This window comes from Amblyraja radiata, chromosome 3 (genome assembly GCF_010909765.2).
Source record: "Amblyraja radiata isolate CabotCenter1 chromosome 3, sAmbRad1.1.pri, whole genome shotgun sequence".
Taxonomy (NCBI): domain Eukaryota; kingdom Metazoa; phylum Chordata; class Chondrichthyes; order Rajiformes; family Rajidae; genus Amblyraja; species Amblyraja radiata.
This window is the reverse complement of record NC_045958.1, coordinates 25,814,470-25,832,377: the sequence shown is the minus strand read 5'-3', so window position 1 is coordinate 25,832,377 and position 17,908 is coordinate 25,814,470. Positions and strand designations below refer to the sequence as shown.

Sequence of the window (17,908 nt, the reverse complement as noted above, 5' to 3'; positions counted from 1 at the left end):
AACAGCAGTAACATTGCATTCCACCATAATCTGTTATCTTATAATAAGGCACATGCCTCATTCGTCCATCAAACTGGTAGACTGATCTTGGTTCAATGACAGACATGCTATGAAATGATATAAAAATCTAGTGAAGTGATGAAAATAAACTATTGCCTGCTAGAGGGTAATCCTTTACATATTCAGGAAGTAGCAGCAACATATTTTCACATTAGGATGGTGTGCAGCTGAGGTGGTACTACTCCCACTGACTTACTGCCTGTGTTTCTTGTTAGGAGTGGTTGCAGATTTGGGACGGATGGTTTGACTGCCCCGGCCGCGGGAGAACAAGAGGAAGAACGTTGAACTTTATTGCCTTCTTTCACAGTGAGGAATATGGAATCCACTGTGATGGATGTTTATTGTAGATTGGCTATTTCATTCTAGCCAATTATAGTGTTTGTTAGTAGTGACTCCGCCTACTATGTATTTCATATTATCAAGAGCTTGCTTACGCTAGTTAGAATGAATAGCAGCTCGGAGATGTGATGACTGCAGATCCTTGCTGTATGTAGATTTAATAAATATGTGTTGTACCTTGATGTGTGTTCGAGTCGACACATTACATTTATGTTAACTTATGTGGCTGTGTGTCTTGTTGCTTTTCACTTAGTATGGCAACTCAAATTTCACTGTACCTTAATTGGTACATGTGACAATAAACTGACCTGGAAACCTGTCGGAATAGCCTTGGTGGGCGACTGCAGTGCATTTTGTTGGTCCACTGCACAGCTAGGAGGTTTAGGGGGGTTTATGGCAGATCAATGAACAGAGTTTTCAAGAAGGAACTGAAGATGCTGGAAAATCGAAGGTACACAAAAAAGCTGGAGAAACTCAGCGGGTGCAGCAGCATCTATGGAGCGAAAGAAATAGGCAACGTTTCGGGCCGAAACCCTTCTTCAGACTGATAGGGGGTGGCGGGGAGAAGGAAGAAAAAAGGAGGAGGAGGAGCCCGAGGGCTGAGAGGAGACAGCCCGAGGGCTGAGGAAGGGAGGAGACAGCAAGGGCTAACAAAATTGGGAGAATTAAATGTTCATGCCCGCAAGATGCAGACTCCCCAAGCGGAATATGAGGTGCTGTTCCTCCAATTTCCGATGTTGCTCACTCTGGCCATGGAGGAGACCCAGGACAGAGAGGTCGGATTCAGAGTGGGAGGGGGAGTTGAAGTACTGAGCCACCAATGAACAGAGTTGTTTGAGAGCTTCAGGCAGTTTTCCACCAGACAGTGACTAGTACATGGCAGGAAAAGAAGGAAGTTTCAGTTTCCAAGTCATTTGCTGCAGGAAGCATATCGTCCGATTTGCCCGGAACATATTTGTTTGTTCCAGTTGCGTTGTTCATCAACGGTGATCCTCAATACGTTGATGATTGGGAACTTGTCTATAGTAATGCTTTTGGAAGTCAATATTCTCTCTTGTTGGAAAAGGTCATTATCTGGAACCTTTGTGGTACTAGTTTTATTTATCAACTTATACCCAATTTGGCATAACCACAATTTCTGTTTCAACTCCATTTACACCAGATAAAAAGTGCTACCAAAAAAGTTAAAATTTATATCTGTTTCTTTCTCTAGTTACTGCCTGACCTGCTAAATATTTCCAGTATTTCTGTGTTTATTTTGCTTCACATACATTCTAGATTTATGCAAGACTTGTGGAACGCTCTGATCCAATCCAATCCACATTCCCTACTTTTCACATTATGACCAATTGCATTGATCACGTCTCCTCTCCTTGTACAAATGTATGGACTGCAGGCAGTGAGTACGAGGCCCATTCATACCTAAAGTTGGCAAACAGGATTTACAACTTCTTCAGAACTTCAGCTTCTTCCACCCCCCCACCCCCCCCCCCCCCTCCCACCTTCCAAACATAGTCAATCTTTGCCCAATGCAGAAACTCATGATAGATGACATTTACAGACCTATTTGAAAAATGTTAAACAGATAAAGCTTCGGTTCCAGGATGCAAAGCATTGGTTATTTGCTTCATTCAGGTAAAGACTGATTGAAATTACTGATATCCCATGCAAAATGAGGATCGTGGCCATGTGCAAAATGTCATGGAAATTTACTGGCAATTATTCAAAAACCTTGAAGACATTCAATAAATAGGTTATGCTGTGAATTACAAAGACATGATTTCAGACCATAGGACGCACGGGCGTCAAGAAATATGGGGAGAAGGCAGGAGAATGGGGTTAAGAGGGAGAGATAGATCAGCTATGATTGAATGGCAGAGGGCTGAATTGATGGGCTGAATGGCCTAATTCTGCTCCTATCACTTATGACCTTATTATGACATTCGGTTGTTCCAGGAAGTTTCTATTAGTATTGGAGGTGTTAATATCACCTTAGGAAGTTTCTATTAGTATTGGAGGTGTTAATATTGACCAAATTAAAGACACTATAAAATGGAGAATCCCTGCATTTGTCAGAATTGCTTAACCTTTGTCAGCAGAAAATTACAGGCTATGGATGGCGCCGACCAGTCTGAGCCTCAGATTGATATGCAGGATGGTGAAAGATCCAGGTGTTCTCCTCATTTCCCCTTAATTGATTATATGTAAATAAAATTAAATGCATTGATATGATTGGATTGCTGCAAAGGAATTGTAAATAATGTAAATAATGTTGCAAGACAGTTACCCTGCTGTTTGTTGATTGGCCAAAGTGTTAAGCCTTGGCAGGATTGTTTTGAGTTCCAGGGTAAATGTTACATTATTTAGTTAGTTAGCTTCCTTCCAGAAGCTTCTGCCAGAAACATTGTATGTAAGACACTGTAATTGGTTTGGGGGACTGTCAATAATGTATTGATGTAATTAATATGTTTGATTGGACTTTAAAGAGATCACCCCTACGTAGTTCGGCCCCTCAAGATTAGTGGACCTATAAAAGGTAGCCCATCTTAGATCGATGTCGATCTTCTGGAGGAGTGCTTGGGACTGCATAACCTTTTGGAGTGTGTCTGCTTGCACAAGGCTGAAGGGCTTGGCCAGGCGGAGACAAGGATCGAGCCCGCTGTGGTTTAGGTATCGTATAGGGGAATTTGCTGTTCAATCTAAAAATAAAGTTTAGTTGGTCCAGTTCTTGAGTCAGTGTTTTTTACTGAACTAGACTAGGGGGGTAAGCTTTGAAAGAGCATATATTTACAGAGGGAACACAGGTTGATAATCATACCTCATGGGTTAAACTACATGTTGCACAAACTAAGGTTATAAAGCTGGGGTTATGATTTTATTCAGGATACCAAGGGAAATTGGTAGTGTAACTGGGATACAGAGGGCAGCTGGACAACCACTTCTGATAGCTAGACCCCAGGAACTAATCATCTTTCAGAAACCAGGCAGAGAATGACAAAAGGTTGGAAATCTCTTTTGGAAATAGAATATGATGCATGGACAATTATTTTTAAATTGGAGATTGATACATTTTTGATTTCAAAATACATCAAAAGTTGCTATGAGCATTTTTCTTAGAGATCAGCTAGATGTTCACTCGATGATGGAATGGGCAGAGGTTAAACATCCACTCCTGGTTCAACGTTTCTCTGTGGGATCTGTCTTAGGAACCAGTCTAAATCAATGAGGACTGCAGTGACTTTGAATTATAGTAGAGAATGCTGTAACAGTTATTTACATATCTTGTTGCAAAAGGTGACAACTTGCATCAAGAAGCCCAACTTAATTATCTATTTGCAATGCCTTGACAAGCATATTTGAAGGGTTGAGATCTCTGTTCACATTGACTGGTGTTGACTGCCATGCAACTTTTTATATCCTACTGTGTTGTTTCTATTATCACAAGAGAGGCCCAGGGAAACCTCTCTGAAGAAAAATGCACAACATTGACATATCCAAATCATTTCAGAACGTTTCACAAATACTTTGGAATTACCTACGGAACAAAAAAAAAAACTCAAATGTTTTGGTGGCACATTGGCACAATATTCCCTCACAGCTTGAGCAACCCAAATTCAATCATTTGTAGGATTATGCATGTTCTCCCTGTGACTGTATGAGTTTCCATGTGATGTTCAGGTTTCCTAAAACATCTGCAGGTTGGCCGGTTAATTGGTAATTGTAAATTCTCCCAATGTGCATGTAGAATCTGGGGCATTGATGGGAATATGGGGAAGAACAAAATGGATTAGGTAGGATTATTGTAGAAAAAACATATGCATGAGGGCACAAATGCATAATCACAGAGAATTGAGGGGCCTGTTTCCATGCTTATCTCTCGATGACCAAGTTCCTTCCAGAACTTTGAATATTATATCCAAAAGATTGTTTAACTATCACTGAAAACGATCATATCTTTGTTCCACCCATGTGAATGGGCAGGGACTAGCATTAACAACCGGAACAATACAGAGACGGAATTTGAGGAATAACTTTTCAGATATGAAGAGTGAATGCGAGGAATAATTTTTCACAAAGAGGGCCGTTGAAATCTGGAATGAAAGGTTACATTTGAAATGAATATTAAGGAGGAATTCCCTCAAAATGTAATGCATTTAGATAAGTAGAAAACACTAAGGTGTTAAAGGCTACAGATTAAGTGCTGGAAAAATGGTTTAGCATAGATAGGTACTTGGTCAGTATAAACATAGCGGATTGAAGGGCTCTATGAATCTATATTCTATGACATTGATTAGGGACTTAATATTGTTAGTATAAACCTGTAATCTCATTGTCTGTAAAAACCAAGGTTACAAGCAAGGTAGGTAACTATTAGTGTGTTCAATTGAAAAAAACTCCTCAGAATACTGCAGTGTTATGATTAGTGATTATTAGTATTGCATACTAATTCAATTGATTGTTGTCTTTAGAAAACATATTCAAGGATTATGAGCAAAGTATTTGCTTCAATCTATCTCTGTAATATTTCACTCAATATATTGAATATCAATTTAAACTATAGTAAAGCAATTCTCCAAATATAATGCTTAAAGTTAATCATTATCCCATGCCCCGAAACGGTACAATGAAATTCTTACTTGCAGCAGCAGCACAACAGGTTGTAAATACAGTATAGGTAATCTGCTATTGTATGCACATCTCTTGTAATACGTGGGAATGTATATAACAAGATTTTTTCATCTTAACTACAGCTTACCATGCTGGTACCATCATCTCTGGGCTTATGTGCTGTGTCCACCAGATCAACATATGCTCCTGTAAGCACAACCTCATTGTTTTCCTTTACCTAAGGAAAAGGAGGAAAATGCCAATATTAAGAATCAAATTCAAAAGGGAATGAATTGTTTAAAAAAAAGCAAAACTGAATGTTAAGCAATTCAGTTTTAGTGGATAGGCACATAGACATAGAAAATAGGTGCAGGAGTAGGCCATTCGGCCCTTCGAGCCTGCACCGCTATTCAATATGATCATGGCTGATCATCCAACTCAGTATCCTGTACCTGCCTTCTCTCCATACCCCCTGATCCCTTTAGCCACAAGGGCCACATCTAACTCCCTCTTAAATATAGCCAATGAACTGTCCTCAACTACCTTCTGTGGCAGAGAATTCCACAGATTCACCACTCACATGATGCTATGTAATCTTTAAAACGATAAATGTGCCTGATCTTGTTGGTCCTGCCATAACATCTCCTACCTATGTACTTCCATCCACCAAAGAAACCCAATTTCATTGACCCAAAAGACCCCAAACTCGTGCAGTACAATTTGGACAATGATAAGAAAGCCCTACCTCAAAATGCTTCTGAAAACTTTAACATATTTCTAACTTTGCTGGTACTCAACATTATTTAGGGTACTATATATTTTTCAAGACAAGTTTATTGTCATACGCACAGGTATGGTGAGGTACAGATACCATGTAAACCTTGCTTGCAGCAGCATCACAGGCACATAAACACACAATAACAAATTATATATAAAGTACACGCCAATGGTACTTTGTCACATTTACCTAGGAACAGTGAAATTCCTTTCTAGCATACGGGTCATTAAAAATCTTACCAGACATAGGTACAATCATAATTAAGCACAAGAGTGTAAGAACAGTAGATTACACTGAGGCAGTACACAAGAGTCGCCACATTTGTGGCACCATCTTGCATCCTTCAAGTTCAAAGTTGTTAAAAATGCAGTGTCTTAATTTGGTCATATAGGCTTGCTGTCCTAGTGGTGGCTCTGGCTTGTCGCAGCGATTCACTCTACCTATTGTATTTAAGTTTGACATGATTGGATTTATGTATATTATTATCGGATCAGATTGAATAACATGTAAAACAAAGCTTTTCACTGCACATTGGTACACGTGAAAATAATAACCGTAAACCAAAGATGTCCTTGAATACTCCAACCAGTTGGTCTGCACAGACTTTAATACTCCATTAGGTATGTCACATGGGTTGGATGATTTACATGGATTCACCCTCTTGAAGGATGCTCTGTCATTGACCTCAGAGACTGTGGTCATCAGGTATTGTGGAGCTCATGTGGGTGTATTGTTGTTCTCTCTTTCAAAGAGTGCATAATAGGTGTTGAGCTCATCGGGAAGTGATGCGTCGTTGCCACTAATGCTACCTGGTACACCTTGCTGGAGGTAATAGTGTGCCACGATCTGCTAGAGCTGTCGAGCGTCTGTGGATCCAACTTATTCCAGAATTGTGTCTTTGCAATCTGGTTGCTTTCACAAGGTCATACTTGGACGACCTGTGTGCTGCTGAATTACCTTTTTTTTTAAACTAAGTCTGAACATAAGATATCAAATGTACTTATAGAATTGTAGCAAATATTTAAAAAAAATACTTAAAGGTTAAATAAAAATACAAAAATAATGAACGTTCAATAAAAACAAATTCAAATACATACTCCCAATTTACTGTCCAATAGGTCTGCTTCAATTCACCTTTCTAGAATTCTGTGCAAAGTCAGTGGTGTAATTCACCAGCTTAAATGGCCAGAAATCTTAGCACACTTAAAGGGCTTTCTCACTGTGCGACCTGAAGCAAGACTTAACAAGATTTAACATCGTGGGAACCTTCTGCGATAGCAGTACGGCATTCGTGGACCACCGAGGACCTCCGTGGCGCTAACGGCAGGTAGTCGTGTGACTTGGTAAGGTCGGGAGAAAATTCAAACATTTTTGAATTTCTCCAAGAGTGACTTGAGCAGCATTGCAACATTGTATGAACATAGTGGCCAGTGCGATATCCGTGCGATATCCGTAATAACTCTTGCGGGTACCGTGGGAACTCCTGCGAACGGTGAGTAACTGAGCAGTTTGATTGTCAGTGCTTGTTTTACCTCATTGTTAAATAAATATATTTTTTACTATCAGATTGATGTCTGCAATTCTTCATTAACACATCACTACAAGATGAATGTCTCTAATGTTATAATCCCTCTCATGCTGAAACACAAAATAGTTGAAGGGAGGTGAAATAATCACATTTTCATTCTTTTTCATTTTTGAGTGTTCAGGTACCTCACTTGCTGAGCTATTTTACTCCAGCAGTTTGTGTCTCTTTTTGTCTAAAGCAGTTTCTAAAACTGGAGGAACTTCGCGGGCCAGGCAGCATCTACGGAGGGAAATGGACATGCGACCCTTTCTTCAGGCTGCCTTATCTCTCTCCCCCCCCCCCCCACCCCCCCCTCCCCCAACTCCCACCCCCACACACAAATGCTGGAGAAACTCAGCGGGTGCAGCAGCATCTATGGAACGAAGGAAATAGGCAACGTTTCGGCCCGAAAAGTTGCCTATTTCTTGTGCATGTGTCGGAAGGAACAGCAGATGCCGGTTTAAAGAGAATGCTGGAGTAAATCGACGGCAGGCAGCATCTCTGGGGAGAAGGAATGGGTGCCATTTCGGGTCGAGACCCTTCTGATATGCTGCTTGTCCCGCTGAGCTACATGTTGTGTCTATCTTCGTTTTAATCCAGCATCTGCAGTTCCTTCCTGGCCGAACCGGATTGAAAGATGAGAGGCTGGGCGATGGAGCACTGGGTCTGACAAGGATCAGGCTTCAGTAAGCAAAGTAAAGAGAGGTGGCAATGTTTTGGAAATGAAGCGGGTAATCCGAGTGATGGCGAGACGGTATCCTCTAATCATAATGTGTCGGAAAGAACTGTAGATGTTAGTTTGCGCCGATGATAGACACAGTAATACTGGAGACAGACATAACATCATGGACGGGCAGCATCTGGATAAAAGGAATGGGTGAAGTTTCGGGACGAGACTCTGAAGAAGGGTGTCTAACCGAAACGTCACACATTCCTTCTCTCCAGAGATGCTGCCCGTCCCGCTGTGTTACTCCAGCATTTCGTGTCTATCTTCCGTATGCTCTGTGATGGTCATCTCGGAGTCAAGTGGCAACTCTGGTCTGTAGACACGAGGAAATGCAGATGGAGGAATCACGAGCAAAACACAGAGTGTTGGACGAGCCTGACCCTTTGTGTTCCTCCATCACTTTGTGTTGAAGTCAGGTCTGGACATTGCTTGGCTCAGTCTCAGGCGCCGGCTAACTAGGAAGGTCGAGTCAAAGTCCAGCACTAACACTCAAGAAATAACGTTTGCGGTCTGATGTTATCAATATTTAATTGAAATCATTAATAAAGTAAATAACTAGATACCGGTCTAATCCGTATCTACGGGATTGGACAGGCTAGATGCAGGAAGAATGTTCCCGATGTTGGGGGAGTCCAGAACCAGGGTCCCAGTTTTACAGTCTACCGTGGGAACTCTTTAATTACAGCGGGCAGGCAACTCCCTTCAGTTTCCCAGGTGGTCGGGACGGGACTGGAGTTGGGAGGGAAAGGTGGGGGAGTCGAGGGAGAGGGGGGGGGGGGGGGGACAGATGGGGGTGTCTTCATTTACTGGCGGTGGGTGTCTGTCATTGAAACAGGCAGGTGAGATTTCACATCCACCTTGTGTGTGCCTCTCTCTCTCTCTCTCTCCATCCCTCCCTCTCACACAGGCATGACTGGAGGAACTTCGCGGGCCAGGCAGCATCTACGGAGGGAAATGGACAGGCGACCCTTTCTTTAGGCTGCCTTATCTCTCTCCCCCCCAACTCCCACCCACACACACGAATGCTGGAGAAACTCAGCGGGTGCAGCAGCATCTATGGAACGAAGGAAATAAGCAAAGTTTCGGCCCGAAACGTTGCCTATTTCCTTCGTTCCATAGATGCTGCTGCACCCGCTGAGTTTCTCCAGCATTATTGTGTACCTTCGATTTTCCAGCATCTGCAGTTCCTTCTTAAACACAAATGCACCGAGTTCCTCCAGCACTTCGTGTTTTGCTCAGTATTCCAGCATCCGCTGTCTCCCGCGTCTCCAATAAAACAAAACTACTGTCAAAAGGGTGAAGAATAGGGGCAGAGATAGATACATTCCTGATTAGTGCGGCTGTCAGGAGGTTATGGGGAGAAGGCAAGAGAATGTGGTTGAGAGGGAGTGCCCATCTGTTACTATTAATTGGACAGTTCGGTCTGTGAAACGCAACACGCCAGCCCCGACATCCAGCCCGGTGGTCAGTCCTTTGAAGATAGACACCAGTTGCTTGGAGCAACTCAGCGGGACAGGCAGCATCTCTGGAGAGAAGGAACGGGTGGCGTTTTGGGTCGAGAGCCTTCTTCAGACTGAAAGTTTCACCTCTCAGTAGATAATAAAATAAGACAATCATCACGGTCAATGTGAGACACAGTCTTTATTCCTATTTGACAAAATAAAAAGACGACTTCTTGCACATATTGAGAGAAGGCGCATCACACCAAACAACATTTGTCTAAAAAAAAACAGATTATTCTTCAGCTCATTAAAGAGCTCGGGTGAAAAAAACCAATATAGTGTGTGAAAAAAAGTAACATCATTTGTACCACGTGATTAACAACACTACAGTCCACGATGTTCATTCAAGATTAACGGGAAAGATCGGGAGACGGACAAGTCACTCGCACAAATAACAGAAATGCCGAGTACCGTGGGAACTCTTTATCTACCCCCCGTTATATCGTGCGGAACTCGTGCTGGACCACGACCACTTCACTCGGGTGACATCTTGCTTCAGGTCGCACCGTGAGAACTGGCCATTAGGCTCCCTCACGGCAATCCATATGCAGTATAGTGGAAGATGACAAATTTAGTATTCCTCGTCAGTTACAAATTACTGCCCTTTGATGCCGAATTTATCCTCATTTTATATGCTAAACTAAAATGCCTGCATTCAAAACAACCAGCATTAACAAGATCAAACTCAATGTCATAGCTCTGAAAGATGATAGTTAATTATGAAACATTTTATGTTATAATTTGAAATAATTATTTTATATTTGTTCTGAAAAGTTAACGTTGTGAAACAGTAGAGATGAATTTCAGAGGGATTCTTCCTATCATCTGGATGCAGCATAGCTTGATCTGGCATCTGCCCAAGATCACAAGAAATAGCATGGAATTATGAATGCAGCCCATTATATCAGGGCAGACCAACCTGTCTGAAGTTGACTACATATGTACATTACATTGCCTTGGAAAAGCAGCCAACACAACCAATAACTACTTACATTCATTCTCTCCTCTTCCCTCTCTCAACAGACAGAAGATACAAAAGCTTCAAAGCACATACCACTAGTTTCAAGAAGACGTATTTTTTCTTGCTTCATCAGGAATGGACTTCACATAAGCTAAGTAGTTATTCTTGATCATCCGATCTACCTCATTGTGGGTCTTGCACTTTATTTTAAGCTGCACTTTCTCTGTAGCTGTAAAACTATTCTATTCTTTTTATTTTCATTTTTTCACTACCTTGATGCACTTTTTCACTGTATCTCAACACATGTGACAACAATGCCAATTTCTTCAGATTTCTCAGCTCGATTTCTTGGTGGTTTTGCTAATCCCTCTCCTTGCAAGCAGTCTCTCTTCCTTCCTACATTAACAGTGTCAAACCTTCTTAAAATTTTAAAGTTTACTTTAAGGTCACACCTCAGCCATTCATTTTCACATGCACGGCCAGCCTTTATATGAACTCCTCATGAATATGATCTTTCAGGAGCTGGAGAACTGGTTGAGAGCAGTGGACCGGTCGGGGCTTCCCGGCAAGTTCAAGGCATGGATTTACCAGCATGGTATCCTGCCAAGGATACTCTGGCCACTGCTTGTCTACGAAGTCCCAATATCCATCGTAGAGAGATTGGAGAGGAAAGTCAGCAGCTTTCTCAGAAGGTGGCTGGGACTGCCCAGGAGCCTTAGCAGCATCGCCCTTTACGGAAATAACACCAAGCTCCAGCTGCCCCTGAAGTCCCTGGAGGAGGAGTTCAAGGTGACTCGGGCCAGAGAGGTGATGATGTACAGGGACTCCAGTGACCCCAAGGTGGCTCAAGCAGGGGTGGAGGTGAAAACTGGGAGGGAGTGGAGAGCCGGCGAAGCCGTGCTGCAAGCAGAGTCCCGGATACGCCACAGAGTCCTGGTGGGAGCAGTGACTCGGGGAAGAGCAGGCCTGGGAATCTTCCCATCTCCCCAGTTTGACAAGGCCAAGGGGAAGGAGAGGCGCAGGCTGGTCCAGGAGGAAGTGAGGGCAGTGGTGGAGGAGGAGAGGTGTACCAGAGCGGTTGGATTAAGGCAGCAGGGAGCCTGGACAAGGTGGGAGCAGGCCATGGACCGAAAAGTCACATGGACTGAGCTTTGGCAGGCTGAACCACAGCGCATCAAGTTCCTGGTCCAGGCAGTGTATGATGTCCTGCCCAGCCCATCGAACCTCTTCATCTGGGGCAAAGCGGAATCTCCAGATTGCCCGCAATGCTCAGGCAAGGGGACGTTGGAACACATCCTGAGCTGTTGCCCAAAGGCTCTTGGGCAGGGCCGATACACATGGCGTCACGACCAGGTTCTTAAACCCATTGCAGAAGCCATCAGCATGGGAATCAGCAGCTGCAGACGAGAACGCCCCACCACCCAGATGATCACCTTCATGAAGGCCGGAGTGCAGCTGCCAAGAACCACAGCAGCCAGGAATCCGTCAGGAATCCTGGCGACTGCGCAGGACTGGCAGCTTTCCGTAGACCTGGTGAAACAGCTGAAGTTCCCACAGCACATTGCCACGACCACCCTGAGGCCAGATATCCTCCTGGTCTCAGAGGCGACCAAAAACATCGTCTTGTTGGAACTGACAGTGCCGTGGGAGGACCGTCTGGAGGAGGCCCACGAGAGGAAGATGACCAAGTATGATGAGCTGGTCATAGACTGCCGCAAGGGCTGAAAGGCAAGCTGTATGCCCATCGAGGTTGGCTGCAGAGGTTTTGCAGGACAATCGCTCTACAAAGCCTTGAGTGCACTGGGCATAAACGGAGTGGCGAGGAGAAGGGCCATCAAGAACACCACAGAGGCAGCGGAGAAGGCCTCGAGATGGCTCTGGATCAGGAGAGAAGGTCCATGGGGAGGAGCGAATGCCACCTGAACACAAGTCGTGGTCTGATCAACCACGGCTGGGTCGCCTGGGTGAGGGTGTCTGATGTTGAAAGACCCGAAACACCCAATGACCCCAGGTTACATCACTGATGATGTGTTCAGCAGCATCGATCGATGTATTTGTATCAATCTATATTGGGTCTTCCTTTATAGTGCTTTCTGCACCTTCTATCATTCCTCTTCATCCTGTTTAAAATATTGTAACCAAAACTGCATATAGAACTGTAATCAAACCAAAATGTAGGATGCAAGGTTTGCATAGCATAGGTGTTACAATTCTATCCCTCCAGAAATAAATAGAAATGTTTAAAGAAAAATGGTTTAACCTGCATGACTGTAATGTCTAGTGATTTTTAAATGTTTGTAAACAATAATCATCGACATGTAATATTCATGGCCGCTCACACAGATTCCTTCAACAGGGCATTGTGAATTAAAGCTGTAACCGTAAAAAGTGTTCTATTTATGAAAGTACATCATTAAGCTCATTCTGCTGACATAATTGAGTATATTTGGAATTGTTATCTCTGGTAAAACTGAAATGTTCTTATTTTATTCTCAGCTTATTACGCAGGAGGGAAAAACAGATGACCTATAATTCTGATTTTCACTTCTGCTGGTGTTTTCACATTTTCAAGGACTGGAATGTTTCTGAAAACATCACCCCTTTACTGAAGAATCAGATTCCAATCCAGTAAAGCAAATAATTAAGCCATTGTTGAAATATGATTACTAGTTGGAATGATTTTAATATGCATTCAGACATTTCACAAAAGCAGATAAAAAAGTCCTCACCTTTGCCCGAAGATGAATTCGGTTTCCTTCTTTCCACATTTCAGTTTCTAACGTTTGTCCCGGAATGACTGGTTTCGCAAAACGAACCTGTTTAAAAGATTATTGCTATTTGTAACCATTTTATCATGACCATCTTATAAACCATTCACAACCATTGAAAAATAGATTAATGTACCAACTCGCCTAATATGCACTTTCATTGCAACGTGATTAACACATTCTCAAAAAACATTAAAATATTTATAGACACTGTACTAAATTACTAATGATGTGCATGTCAGATTTATATGCAAGGACAAGCAGCTTTTCGTTTCATTTTCTACACGATGCATGTCTTCTTCAAATGCACTGCTGTTTGTGCATTGATATAAATTTACCATATTATTCTTGCAAGCATGAAATCTGCTAATTATTTTGAATTACAAGCCACTGAAGTAGGAAATGCTAACACAATTTCAACATAAGACACCAATTAAGGCAGGCTGCATACAGAATGCATGCCTTTACTAGCCAGAATAGCAGAGCAAGGTGTTATGGTTCAACTTTAGTTCGGACACAGTCTAGGAAGGATATTATTGCACTGGAGAGTATAGAAGATGTTTACCAGGATTTTGCCTTGGATGGAGTATTAGAATGAGTGGCTGGAGAAATTAAGTTTATTTTGTTTGGATGGAGGAGACTCCTAATAGAAATGTACAAAATTCTAAAGGGCTTAGACAGGATAGACAGAGACGCTTCCCATTATTAGAGGTCTGTAACCAGAGGACATAGCTTTGAGAGGAGGGAGGGGGTAGAAGTAGCAAGAGATTCGGAAGGGATTTAAAGAGAACGTCTTTCACCCTGAAATGGTTGAAATCTGAAATGCACGGAGTGAATGGTGGAGGCAAGTACTTGAAAGGTATCTAAACAAGCCCTTGACAACAGCAGAATGGCTGGTGCTGGAAAATAAAATTAGTATAGATAGGTACTCAGAGATCAGCATGGGCATGGTGGATCAAAGGGAGATTTCCATGCTGAATGACATGAAATAAAATTAACATGTTACTTCATGTACAATTGATCAATGTAACATATGATAAAACCAAGAGCTACATAAAACCATAGCTCAGTGTATAACACAAGAGAAATGTCGCATCATATATCAAATAGAGTGTCTTATACCTTGATCGCTTTGAATTTTGTCACATCGTTATTTGCATACTGCTTTAAGACATGCCGTGCAGCAAACCCCATGGTACACAATCCATGCAGAATAGGTTTTGTGAACCCTTTACAAGAAAAATAAACAAAAATTTCTTGATCAATCTGGAAGTTTTTCATAATTTTAAACTTAATAGCCAAATATATATTAACTGCCTGTTACATTTACACTGCTTTAACAGACAAGTTTTCACTCCAATGTTTAGTAGCTTACTGTTTTTTTGTTTGTTAAATGCCAATACCGATGTAATTTGCATCTTTTGCCATGGTATACTTGGCATTCCACACATTGCACATGCATAACAAATTTCTCAGTCCCGCGGAAAATGATGTGACCTTCAGATTTTCTTTAAATTATGCAAATTTTGTAAAATTGCAATTTGGAAACATTCTGCTTCTGCTCAACCTGAAAGTGAATTCTACAAATTACAATACAATTTCATCAACAAAAAGATATCAAACAAATGAAAGCAATTCATGTTAATAATCAGCATTTTGATGATCAGGGGAATATCATGATCAGTTTTCACAATTGAAAACTTTGGTCACTTTACAGTGAAAATCCTATAAATCGACAAGCTTGGGACTTCAGTGGTGCAGAAAAGCTGATTTTCCAGTGTACTGGATATTATTCCATCAAGATCCTTACGAACGTGTTTTTACACTGTATTATAACAAACCTTTCAGTGAACCTGGTATGTTTACAGTGCACAGGGACACAAGACTCAGCGAATCAGAAAGCAATCATAGCAAACATCACGCAGTGAGTCAATGTCAAACCGTAAGGATTTTCAAATAGTTTAACTATAATTATGGTAATCCCAAAATTGTGGAAGAGTAGAATAATCATTTTATTGGAAAACAGAGAATGTACAGTGAAGTACAAGTACAGTGAAATGCACACTAAGGCATTTCAACAAGTCTTACACCTGAAATATCAGAGACACAACCGGAAACATCACTGACCCATGTTTTCCAAAGATGCTGCCTGGCCTTCTGAGTTACTCCAGTACTTTGTGATTTTTACCTGAAATATCAACTTTCCTGTTGAGTTTTTTGTGATTGGGTTTTGCTTTAAAATATTGTTTAGATTGAATGCAAGTTAATACTTCTGACAAGAGATAATGCAACAGCTTAAAGAAAAAAAATGAATTGTCAGTTTGTCTCCATCCACCAAAATCATGAGTATTTCTGCTGAGAGCCTCAGGGCAAAGCTGATCACCTGACCTTGGAATAATCCTCAGTTGTGCCTATTTATCTGCTAGCTGCAGGCCCAGAGGTGTGGCTTGGTCTGCTTGCAACAATCATTGATATAGTTGATTATTTCTAAATTGCAACATTTCAGCATGGCTCCCCAATAGGTTCTGAATGGTCTGAAAAGTTAGACTACATGGGATCCATGGATAGCTAGGCAACTGGATAGAGTTGGCTTCATGGATGGCAGCAGCGAGTGGTGATGGGAGATTGTTTTTTGTACTGGAGGTGTGCCTCAGAGATTGGTGCTGGGCCTATTACGGTTTGTGATTTGCATCAACGATTTGGATGAAAATGTACAAGGCAGATTAGCAAGTGTGCAGATGACCCTAAAGTAGGTGGTATCATCGTGAAAATGGTTGATCTGCTGGGCGAGGAATGGCAAATTCCAGTTTAATGGAGATAAGAATTTAAGAAACAATTAGACAGGTACATGGATAGGACAGGTTTGGAGGGTCTGAAGAAGGGTTTCGGCCCGAAACGTTGCCTATTTCCTTCGCTCCATAGATGCTGCTGCACCCGCTGAGTTTCTCCAGCATTTTTGTGTACCTTCGATTTTCCAGCATCTGCAGTTCCTTCTTAAACAGGTTTGGAGGGATATGGACCAAGCGTAGGCAAGCGGGACTAGTGTAGCTGGGACATTTTTGGCAGGTGTGGGCAATTTGGGCCAAAGGGCCTGTTTCCACACTGTATTACTCTATGACTCTAAGTGCAAGATGTTGCATTTCACTAAATCAAACCATACCATGACCTTCACAGTGAATGACAGGGCTGTGGTGAGTGTTGTAGAGTATAAGGATTTAGGAGCACAGGTAGATAGATCCCCAAAATTGATGTTATATTGCAATTGTACAAAATTTTGGTGAGACTGCATTTGGGATATTGTGTTCAGTTTTTTACATCCTTCTATAGGAAGGATGTAATTAAGCTGGAAAGAGTGCAGATTTACGAGGATGTTGCCAGGACTGGAGGGACTGAGCTTCAGGGATAGTTTGGGCAGACTAGGACTTTATTCCTTGGAGCGCAGGAGGCTGAGAGTGTGAGCTTATAGTGGTGCATAAAATCATGAGGGGAATGGAATTTACCCAGAGCAGAGGAATCACGAACCAGAAGACAAAGGGGTGAATGTAAAGAGATATAGGAACCCGAGGGGCAATGTTTTCCACACAGAGGGTGGTGGGAACATTGAACAAGTTGCCAGAGGAGGAAGTTGGGATAGGTTCCACAACAATATTTAAAAGATACTTGGACGGGTGTATGGATAGGAAAAGTTGAGAGGGAGTTGTGGGCAGATGTGACAAGCTTAGATGTGGCTTCATAGTTGGCAAGGGCAAGTTGGGTCAAAGGGCTGTACGACTTGCTATGACTTTAGTGCTTGTTCAGCTAGTCTATCTCACTTAAGGCTCCAAAGGAAGACCCCCAAGTCTCCCGAATGTCGACGCTTATCCCTTGCTCAAAGTCTCAGGTTGTGCCTGCCAGAACTCCTTGCAGCTGGTTGCAGTTGTAAAACTAGCTTCTCGCATTGTTATGAGAATGCTCCTGCACAAATACAGGTGTTTTATCTGCACAGTGTGGTATAGCTGCCCAGATATCTGATCATGCAATTACAGCGAGAATTGTCCTCATGATTTTATACATCTTTATAAGATCACCCCTCAGTCTTCTGCACTCCAAATAATAGATGGAGCCTGCACAATCTTTCCCTGTAACTCAGGCTCTTGATTCTTGGTAACGTCCTCCTAAATCTTCTCTGCTTTTTTTCTCTCTGTTTAATGACATCCTTCCAATAGCAGGGTGACCAGAAATGAACACAATACTTCAAATGCCGATTCCCCAATGCCATGTACAACTGTAACAATGTCTCAACATCTATCCTCAATTCCCTGACTGCTCAAGGCTAATAACCCAAAGGTTTTCTTAAGATCATAAGATCATGTGATAGGAGTAGAATTGGGACATTCGGTCAATCAACTCTACTCCATTCAATCATGGCTGATCTATCTCTCCCTCCTAACCCCAATCTCTTGCCTTCTCCCCATAACCTGACACCCATACTAATCAAGAACCTATCTATCTCTGCCTTAAATATATCCACAGACTTTACCTCCACAGCCTTATATGGCAAAAAAATCCACAGATTCACCACCCTCTGACTAAAGAAATTCTTCCTCATCTCCTTCCTA

The 17,908-nt window shown here is 42.1% G+C and overlaps 1 protein-coding gene across 1 annotated transcript in view; it reads right to left on the bottom strand.

The window, feature by feature from the left end:
• Positions 1 to 17,908, bottom strand: part of hsd17b4 (hydroxysteroid 17-beta dehydrogenase 4) — a 109,806-nt gene that overhangs the window by 17,887 nt on the left and 74,011 nt on the right. The window contains exons 19-21 of the mRNA XM_033017485.1: positions 14,433 to 14,539; positions 13,272 to 13,358; positions 5,156 to 5,245 (exon numbers count right to left, since the gene is read on the bottom strand). Coding sequence (XP_032873376.1) covers positions 5,156 to 5,245; positions 13,272 to 13,358; positions 14,433 to 14,539 — 284 coding nt within the window. The remainder of the gene's footprint in view (positions 1 to 5,155; positions 5,246 to 13,271; positions 13,359 to 14,432; positions 14,540 to 17,908) is intronic.